This window comes from Merops nubicus, unplaced genomic scaffold (assembly GCF_000691845.1).
Source record: "Merops nubicus isolate BGI_N331 unplaced genomic scaffold, ASM69184v1 scaffold16598, whole genome shotgun sequence".
NCBI classification, from domain to species: domain Eukaryota; kingdom Metazoa; phylum Chordata; class Aves; order Coraciiformes; family Meropidae; genus Merops; species Merops nubicus.
The window spans coordinates 4470-14299 of NW_008626494.1; the positions used below are offsets into that span (position 1 = coordinate 4470).

Consider the following 9830-nt stretch of genomic DNA (forward strand, 5'->3'; position numbering starts at 1 on the left):
ATGGTGACAGAACCCTGGAATGGGTTGCCCAGAGAGGTGGTGGAGGCCCCATCCCTGGGGACATTCAAGATCTGCCTTGATCTAGTTGTAGATGTCCCTGCTTATGGATGGGGGTTGGACTAGTGACCTTTGGAGGTCCCTTCCAGCCCAGACATTCTGTGATTCTATGAAAATGAGCTATGGAATAGGATAAACCTCTGGAATTGCTGCCTGTTACAAGTCTGGCTGTCCAAGGTGCAGCTGCTTCTGGCAGAGCATCAGAAAACCCTCCTGAAATGCTGCTGGGACATGTGGTGTGTTCTTATCCTGACAGCACAGGAGGGTCATGGGTGTGTGAGAGCCAGAGGGGCTGTTCTGCCACCACACAGCCTGTCTGTGGTGGAGCTGAGGACCATCTGCAGGTTATTTGAGTGTTCTGTAGACACCTTTAGAAGGAACAGGTTGGGAGAGAGGTTGGATGGAATGAACCACACAGCTTCAAATGGGGTTTGTCAAATCTAACATTGGATTCTAACAGGGATGGCTGGAGATTAACTAGAGAATTATTTCCCTATTCTGCAGTGCATTGCTAGAAGAACTGGCTCCTGAGCTAGCAGCTGGTTTAGGGTGGCTTGGGGTGTGTTTTTGAAGCCTCTGGCAGGGTGGGTTTGTGAAGCTCAGCTCCTGAGTGGTGCCTCCTGCCTCTCTCTGCCTGCAGCCGCTCGCACTCCCCCGCCCTGGGGGTGCATTCTTTCTCTGGGGTGCAGAGGTTCAACTTCTCCAGCAGCACCCAGTCCCCCAGGAGGCACAGCCTGACCCACTCGCCCAGCAGCACCTGCAGTGAGTCCTTCCTGCTGCCAGACACGGAGCCCATCGTGCCTGAGCTCTGCATGGATCACCTCTGGACAGAGACACTCACCAGCCTGAGGTTAGAGGCTGCCACCAGGTCTGCAGTTCCAGTCCAGAGAGGGGGATGCAGTAAAAACACCCAGTTGATTGGAACGTGTGCTTCTTGCCTTCAAATAGATGTGTGGGCTTCCTAATTATTTTAAAAATGATGCTCACTGAGTGTGCAGCTCTCTTGGGAAACTGAACTGGGGCACTTGGAGCTGTTTTACCCACTGTGTTCCCTCCAGCACTCTCTGCTGGGGAAGGTTTAAGGGGTTAAAGCCAAATAGATCCTAACCTGGTTGTGGCTTTGGGGTTGTTTTTTGATTTTCTAGGGAGAGTGTTTCCATATTACCATCAAAAGGGGCAAAACAAAGTGTGAAACTTCAGATTGAAGAGGAGAACAAAGCCAAGCAGCTTGTGCCCTGCCTGCCAAAGAGTGGGCAGGGTAGAGATGGGGGTGCAGGGCAGTCAATTTGGGGAGTAAGGGCTGAAAATGAGACAGGCACATACTGCCAGTTGATGCCCTAGGTCTGGAGTGACCCTGCAGCTTGTGGACACAGTGTTGTACTGGATGAAACATTTCAGAGCAGCCTGAGCAGCGTGCTGACCCTTGTCTCCTTTACAGAGAGAAGAATTCCCAGGCCTCCAAAGTGTTCCTCACCACTGACCTTTGTGGGCAGAAGTTCTTGTGCTTTTTGGTGGAATCCCAGCTGCAGCTGAGGTGAGCATCCCTCTCCTGGGGACAAGTGGGCACAGGGGAGACCTCTAAAAACCCTCAGCTAGGTAAAAGCTTCCACATACTTCCTCCAGCTAGTGGGATCTGCTCCAAGCCCCTCTGCTGCATCACTGGCTCTCCTCTGAGGTGTTTTCAGCCATGGTGGCCTAGGTGGTTTAGGGTATTTAAATGCAGGAGAGCATTCAGTGTGATTTGAGTGGTGTTCTTCTTTATCCTCACCTTTAGAAGTGCACAGAGGGTGTTAATTGGATTAGCAGAGTAAAACTAAGTGGACTAGCAGGGCAGAGGAAAGAGGAAGGAAGCAGGTATAGCACAATAAAGCAGCTGCACTGTGCAGTGCTGTCTTCACTGTCTTCTCTAAGAACAAATAGGATGGTCCTTCTCCATGCCCTGTTCTTCTCTCAAATCTCTAGGTGTGTAAAATTTCAAGAGAGCAACGATAAGTCCCAGCTGATCTTTGGTTCTGTTACCAACATTCAAGCCAAGGATGCAGCTCCAGTGCAGGTACTGAGCCCTGTGTGGAGTGTGGGCTGTGGAGATCCCTGTTGGGTCACTCACGTGGTCCAACTCTTTTCTCTTAAATAACAAAAAAAACCTGAATATTCTGCTTGGTTCTTCCAGGGCATTGATACACTGCTGGTGCTGGAAGGCAGTGGGAATCTAGTGCTGTATTCTGGAGTGGTTCGGGTAAGGAACAGTGTTTCTGGCCCAAAATAAATGCTTCACTCTTCAATGATCAATCAATTGGGCTGCCCAGAGGGGTTCTGTGTGCATCACAGGCAGCATTCTAAGCTGCTGCAGGCTGCTGCTGGCTGGGGAAGGTGGCTGTGCTCCCATAGCAAGTGTGATGTGCTGGAAAGGCTCTGAGGCATCCGTGGTGCCTTGTGGTACCATTAAATAATCTCTGGAGCATGTTTTCAGGGGTAATAAAACACTTAAAGCAATAAAATGCCTGCCAGGTAGTTTTAGATGTCAAATTGTTTTGCTGTACAAAGGGCTGTTGCTGGAATGGATGTGATTCATCCAAAACAATCAAAGCTTGATGGAATCCTTTAGGTTGGGAGAGACCTTGAAGATCCTCAAGTCCAACCATCAAGCCAGCACATTTTCTTGAATTCTTTAGGGATTCTCTGGCTGCTTCTGCAGAGACTTTGGGCACTGTAATTTTTATGTGTGTGTGCATCTCTCTGTATATTTAAAAATGAAGTATGTTGTCTGAAAGCAGAACTTTCTCTGTGAAGCCCTGCTGGAGCTTTTAGTGGTAGCAGACCTGTGGCAATACTGTACAGAAATCTCTTAAGCAAGCTGGTGGAAACACAGGCATGAAAACTCTTTGTTTTCCTCTGTATCATTCCCAAAAAGGTGGGGAAGGTTTTTATTCCTGGGCTGCCTGCTCCATCCCTGACCATGTCCAACCCAATGCCTCGGCCCAGCACTCCCCTGGATAGTGTCAGCACTCCAGCCAAGCCTCTGCATAAGCACCTGGGGCCCCTGGAAGAGGTGAGGAGAAGGGAAGTTCTGCCTTGGAAAGGGTTTGGGTGGAACAGCTTTAAATGATGGGTTGATTTTTAGCTTTAAAGGGATCTTGTGGAGCTTTATTTTTCTTCTGTAAATCCCCCAAATAAACAGTGTTTGAAGATCTGTTTAGTGTTTGCCTATTTATCATTTCTGGAAAGCTTCTGAGGCAGGGATTGCAAAGATTTATGGTTCAAAATACTTATTAGTACTAAAAGTGCACTTATTAGTACATTAAAAATGGCAATTTTAGTTGTCTCACCCTCTTCTTTTCACCCTTCTAAACCATCCCTTTTACCACTTCTCAGGGGGTGCTTTTGTCACCAGTTCCAGAGCTAAGGGATGCTTCCAAACTTTATGATTCAACTTATATTGAAGATTGTACTTTCCAGCAGCTTGGGACTTTCATCCATGCTCTGAGAGATCCTGTCCACAACAGGGTAACCTTGGTAAGTATTCCCCTGGGATTTGAGCCAAAGCTTCATTAGCAAAGCAAAGTGAGGGTCCAGTTTGCTTCTGCTGCATAGTGAGGTGGTGCTGACAGTTCCTGGTGGGCAGCAAAGTGTCACAGCATGGTTTTGTCTCTGTAGGATACTCTACAAGTGACATGATTTGATTCCCTCAAGCAGTTCAGCTCCAGAGGTATTTTGTGTGTTTCGTGGAGCTGGCATCTGACATTGCAACTCTTCAGTGTAGCCAATAGAATTAGGAATCTGCTGAGGACAGAAATGAGTTCTGCTTTGCTAGGAAAGGACCCTGGCTTTACTTCATGCATTTCATAATTTGACTTTTCCCTTTTTTTTTGGTCATTTTTTTTTTCAGGAACTCAGCAATAACACAATGGTTCGGATTACCATCCCTGAAATTGCCACTTCAGAACTAGGTATGGATCAGGAGCCAGCACCTGTGCCCTAATTTCTGAGGATTCATGTTTTTCAAGTCATTTAAGAGCAGCTTAGGCTGTGATGATTCAGTCTCATGTATTCCAAGCTCTGTTAACTTACTGTCTACAGTTGCTCTCATTTATTTAGGTCTGCCCTGGTGCTTTCAGTGCTTCCCCCACTCTTAGAACTTCCTTTGTTCTTCAGGTTGCTTTTTATCTACAATTATTTGCAGATATTGCTGAGATGCCAGTTCAGACACAGGCTGGTTTCAGTCATGAGCAAAAAGGAACCTTTTTTCCCCTTTTGTGTGGTGAATTAGAGGGACTGTGCTTAACCTGAACTGAAGGAACAGCTGTTAAGAGGTTGTGTGGTGTGGCTTTTATTGAAAGAGCTGCCAGAGAGTTAAAAGGGGATTCAAGAACTATATAGCACTGACTGGAAGAAGTACCAGAAGTTAAGCTGGGAAAGAAACCTCATTTTATTTCTTTTTTTTTAAAATTTTTCCAGTGAAAAGATGCCTGCAAGGGGTCAAAGCCATCCTGCCCAAGGAGGTTGCAGTGCAGATGCTTGTCAAGTGGTACAATGCTTATAATGCTCCAGGAGGACCAAGCTATCACTCAGAATGGAATTTATTTGTGACATGCCTCATGAACATGATGGGTTACAACACAGAGAGACTCTCCTGGACAAGGAATGTAAGGCAGCTCATGTGGTTCTTGTCCTGCTGGGAAGTCTTCAGAACAGTTAGACACTGAGTTGGGTCAGGAATAGGTTGTATCTTCTCTTAAATGCCAAGATGCCATCAAATCAGTTGTCCATTGCTAAATTTTAGGTGTGTATTTTGGCCTGTGTTTATTGGGGGATGTATTTTAAGATACTTAGCACCATCTGCCTTGGTGAAATTAAAGCAACCCTGTGAAGGTTTTACTCCCTTCCCTGGCTAACACACACTTGGATTCACCTAGATCATGTTTGGGCTAGAAGCACAAACCACAACTCAAATTCTTCTTTCCCAAAGAGGATTTTTCATGGAGTCTTTTAATTACAACACTTAAAGCTCTGTTTTTTCCAACTGTTTTACTGAGTGTGTTTAAAATTTCTGAGTTTCCTGCTAGGAATCTCAGTGTATCTGTATGAGATACTGCTAGAAAAAAATGGGATGCTTTATAAGAAAACAAAGAAATACCCAAAGCAATGTCATATAATGCTTTGAATTTGGCTGTTACACTGGGTGATGCACTTGTGCAACCTGGGGAATTTCAGTAGTGAGCTACTCTTGATCTTTTTCTTTCTTCCAGCTTGATTTTGAAGGATCACTTTCACCAGTTATTGCTCCAAAGAAGGCTAGACCATCAGAAATAGGGTCAGATGAAGTAAGAAATGATTCTTTTTATAACAAATTAGAGCCTTGGGGTGTCTTGGTCTCTTGGTTTGGCTTTTTTAAGGGCAGACCAGAGGAAACACCCTTCATCTTCTTCTCCTCCCTGTTTGTTTGGTCTAGGACTGGGAATATCTCCTGAGCTCTGATTACCACACGAATTTTGAGTCTCATCCTGTTGCCAAAGCTTTGAGGCTGGACCCTCTGGAAATTTCAGCTCCAAAGGATGACTTCTCACAGAGCCTTAGTTTGGATTCCTCAACCCTCCTTTTCACCCACATTCCTGCCATTTTCTTTGTCCTTCACCTCATCTATGAGGAGCTCAAACTGAATAGTCTCATGGGAGAAGGAATTCGTTCACTTGTTGTTCTTCTGGTCCAGCTGGCCAGGTAGGCCCATGACAAATGGCAGATATTGCATATCATGTGTCTCTTGGGTGTGTATTGTTCATGGGGGGAATTTGGGGACTGCCCAAAGTCAAGCAGACTTCATGTCTTTGGAAAAAAAATGAATAGTTTAGATTTTTATTGTGCTTAAAGATCTTGGCTGTAGCAGATCCCTTAGGTGCTTCTGGCCACTTCCCAACATCAGTGTGGTTCACAGATCTTGGATGCTGCAGCTCATGGGGGGTTTTTTTTCTGCTGTATTGTCCCAGCTCAGCTGATGAGATCTGTCAGATATTCTTGTGTTTATGGCACCTTCAGTGCAACCAGTGACTTCACATCTTCCACAAACACCTTCAAGCTGTGTTGCCTGCACAGGGCTGGATGGATACAGATACCTGTTTGCAAGGCCCAGTGCCATCTCCTTGAGTTGTATTTGCTGTTTCTACCCCATCTCTCTCATTCTAGGGACTTAAACCTTGAAGCTTATATAGATTATTACTACAGAGACTATCCAGCCCTTGTGAAAACCTCCCGACAGAGCTGCATAATTGATCAAGGTGAGTTGAAGGCTTTGAGAAGCTGAATATTCAATGATGATGATGAAAACCAGGCAGGAGATAACCCAATATGCCAAACTCTGCTCACAGGGCTGAGGTTGCCTTGTTCTTTTGGTTTTTATCACCTCCTAAGGCAAGTAGAGTGAAATTAGCCTAATGGAGTCCTGGAGGCCTCACAGGACACCCCACAGAGCAAGGTCTTTGGAGGGAGTGTTATCTTGGTCAACTCCCAGCTTGGGCAGGCTGAGGAATCTTAGCAGCCAGTGGTGGGAAAGGCTGGTAGTGAGATGTGCCTCTCTTGTGGAAAGGATTGCTAGGCTGGCAAGCTTTCCCTTTATAGTCCTTAAAAACCAAATCAGAGCTAAAACCACAAACCTTCCAGTTAAAATGAGGTCTTGTATTGTCTGTGCCCCTGCTCAGTGTCCTGCCAGCTGAAATTTCCTAGTCAGGTAAGAAAAACTATTTCTTCTGAGCAAAAACCACCCCACTTTGTGGCATTGCTCAGGCTTTGCTGCTCCTCTTTGGGAACAGGGACAGCAAAGAGGCTGTAGTTGGGTTGTCCTCTCCCTGAAGCATTTTAATGTGGTGGAGTTCCAGTTCCAGTGAGGTTTTGGAGAATGACTCTGGATTTTTTTACACAGGGAAGAGGAATTTTGGTGTGTGAAAGTCAGGGAGGTGTCTCAGGTTTTCTTTACTGTCTAGCTGTGAAGGTTTTGGGGGAACAGGATGGTTTTGGGGGGAAAAGAAGGGCTGGCTTTGGGCATGGTGGAGAATTCCTGCGCGTTTGCCCTCAACTCAAGTGTCATTGCTGCTGATGTGATTAAGCCCAAACAGGTTTCATGCACCACCCCTCCTTTTTCTCTGCTGAGCCTCCAAGTATCTTCCAGTGGCTGAGTTGCTGCCTGAAGGGAGAAGGAGTGCAGCCTTACCCCTACTTGCCAGATGTCTGTGAAAGGAGCAAACTGGTCGTACTGGTATGGACTGGGGCTGAAGGGATGGGTTGTGTTCTGGCAGGGTTCACCCCAACTGCTTCATTGCCTGCAAGTGAAGCATCCCCAGTGGGAAGGCAAAAGAACAGAGGGTTTCATTGCAGTGGGGTTGTAATTGGAAGGCTCTTGGCCTTGTGGAGAGTAACTCTGATGTGTCTATGCTGCTTGGAGGCTTCAGCACCTCCACGTGTTGCTGCTCTGTACTAAGCAGACCTCAGCTGTTGGTGCTGAATTCTCTTGAGCCTCTCCACAGGGGGAATAATGTGCATTTAACAGAGAGAAATCCCCCTGAGCCCTCTCTTTTATTACTCTGCTATTCCTGAAGGGTGGGGATGGGTTTTAGGAGGTGGGAGGAGGTACCTGAAGTTGGGAAGGGAGCTCATGAGGAGCCTGTGCTTCACTGCCCCTGGTTTTGTTTGTGGTTTGCCATAGTGGCATGTGCAAAGGAATAATGGGACTCAAAGTGAACTGTATTTTGTGAGGGAGAGTTTCCCAGCTTTCTTCCTGGGCACCTATCAACATCAATATTGAGTCACATGAGGAGTTCCAAGTGCTGATGTTACCTTCTTATTCACCAGGCATGTAGAGAGGAAACCTGCCCACAGAGGCTCCAAGCAGAGGTGTGCTGAGGGTGCTCCTGAGGGTGCTGCTGCTTTCCCCTCAGTGTTTCTCCTGCCACCCAGGCTCTGAAGAGCTGTAGCCTTTCCCTTGGGCTCGTTGCCCATGTCTGGCCATCCAGCTTTTTCCTCCTCCCTCTGTGGGACCTGTCTGGGTGGAGTCAGAGCTGGCAGGTCAGCAGTGCAGCCTGTTGGAAGATCTTCCTGAAACCAGATTTTTTTTTCCCTGTGATTTTTGCCTGTGACATGCTGGCTTGTCTGGCAGTATCAACAAGTAAATGGGGTGACAGACCCCTTTGGTTTTGCTGGCAATGGGCCCTGCTTTGAATGGGGAACAACTTTTCACTGGGAGCCTTCACAAAGATGTGGAGGAAACCCAGGGAGAAATGGTGCCTGGAGATGATGCCTGTGTTTTGCAAGGGAAATTAAATGTGGGGAACATAGGAAAGATGACCAGGAACACATTTTTCTGTTTAGAAGACCTTTTTCCTTTTACTTTCAAAGCAATTATTAGGGAGAACTCAGTTAATTGTTCCAGGATGTGTTTTTTTTCCCCAGACTTTGAGATAGGAATTTAAACGTAAAGATTTGCTTCTTGCTTCAGTTGTTCCATTCTCCTTTAAGTAACAGTTTTGTCACTGTTTGAGTTATTGAAGTGATCTTGAGCCTGTTTTGATAGGCAGTAGCTGCACACCAAGTGATTTGGTGTCGTGGTGTCTCTCCTACCCCCAGAGTTCAGCTCTGTACATCCTTGGTGACGAGAGCGCCGTGTCTAACGAAGCCTCCCATTATTTGTACAAGATTACATCAGGTAATGCTTCTTTGATGGCATCAGGGGATCTCCTCATGTCTTGTGCTGTCCTTTTCCTTGGAGAAAGTGGAATTAACCTCTCCTTGTCTTTCCTAGGACAACGAAAACCACAGATAGAGCAGGACAACGATCGGTAGGGGGAGGGTTTTTTTTTTAGTATGATTTTTATTTTCAACTCCTGAGCTTTTGACTTTCTGCTGGCTTTTAGACTAGCTCTCATCAGATTTCCCCTTTATTTCACAGATGCAGTTTCAGACACAGCACATCTGTGTCTAGCCTGGCTGAGAAGTTAGTTCTTTGGATGACTGATGTTGGTAAGAGCAGCTTTTATCGCTGTGCGAAACGGGAACAATCCTAAATTATCCCCTGCATCTAGTTTATTCTTCTTCCTGGTTGATTTACAGGTTTCACCTTGAGAGATCTGGAGTCTCTCCCCTTTGGTGTGGCTCTTCCCATCAGAGATGCAATATACCACTGCAGGGAGCAGCCTGCCTCAGACTGGCCAGAAGCAGTTTGTCTCTTGATCGGGCGCCAGGACCTCTCCAAACAGGCCTGTGAAGGGAACCTGCAGAAGGGGAAATCTGTGAGTAGGGGCAAGAAATGAGTCTCATGCTATGGGGCACTGACCAGAGCTCTCTCTGTTCAGGAAACTTCCCCAGTGTCTGCTGATGCTCAGGGGATTAGAAGGAGCAGAATTGAAGATTGAGGGCAGCACAGAGTTTCCACTCTAGGAGGGTTTCAGTATAAAACCCAGCATCCGGCCCAGGAAGAGTAGCTGCAGGGCTGGGGAAACTGGCACTAGAAATCAGATTTTAAACTTCATTTAGGCACAGGGCTCAAAAGTTTTCCCTGAGGAGGTATTTGATGGCCTCTAAGCCCTCCCCCTCTCCAAAATCCCTGCGCCTTTGAGAGATTTTGGTACTACAGCCATCAGGACAGTGGCACAGGGAGAAGGAAGTGCAGTTTGGTCACTCTGGCTCCTTCTGGGGTGAGGCTGGCACCTCTCTCCCCTCTGGATGAACTCCTTTCCAAAATACACTTGTCATATTTTTTTCTCAAAAAGAGTTATTTGTGTGAAATGAAAAAA

The 9830-nt window shown here is 46.5% G+C and overlaps 1 protein-coding gene across 1 annotated transcript in view; it reads left to right on the forward strand.

Annotated features, from left to right (window-relative positions):
* Positions 1 to 9326, forward strand: part of LOC103778442 (anaphase-promoting complex subunit 1-like) — a gene marked incomplete at both ends in the record, with an annotated part of 13568 nt that extends 4242 nt beyond the window's left edge. Inside the window, 16 exons of the mRNA XM_008946032.1 lie at positions 698 to 907; positions 1496 to 1591; positions 2020 to 2110; positions 2228 to 2293; positions 2969 to 3106; positions 3430 to 3570; positions 3944 to 4004; positions 4513 to 4700; positions 5304 to 5378; positions 5507 to 5772; positions 6235 to 6326; positions 7161 to 7300; positions 8665 to 8743; positions 8840 to 8876; positions 8987 to 9057; positions 9148 to 9326. Coding sequence (XP_008944280.1) covers positions 698 to 907; positions 1496 to 1591; positions 2020 to 2110; positions 2228 to 2293; positions 2969 to 3106; positions 3430 to 3570; positions 3944 to 4004; positions 4513 to 4700; positions 5304 to 5378; positions 5507 to 5772; positions 6235 to 6326; positions 7161 to 7300; positions 8665 to 8743; positions 8840 to 8876; positions 8987 to 9057; positions 9148 to 9326 — 1930 coding nt within the window. The remainder of the gene's footprint in view (positions 1 to 697; positions 908 to 1495; positions 1592 to 2019; positions 2111 to 2227; positions 2294 to 2968; positions 3107 to 3429; positions 3571 to 3943; positions 4005 to 4512; positions 4701 to 5303; positions 5379 to 5506; positions 5773 to 6234; positions 6327 to 7160; positions 7301 to 8664; positions 8744 to 8839; positions 8877 to 8986; positions 9058 to 9147) is intronic.
* Positions 9327 to 9830: the final 504 nt, after the last annotated feature.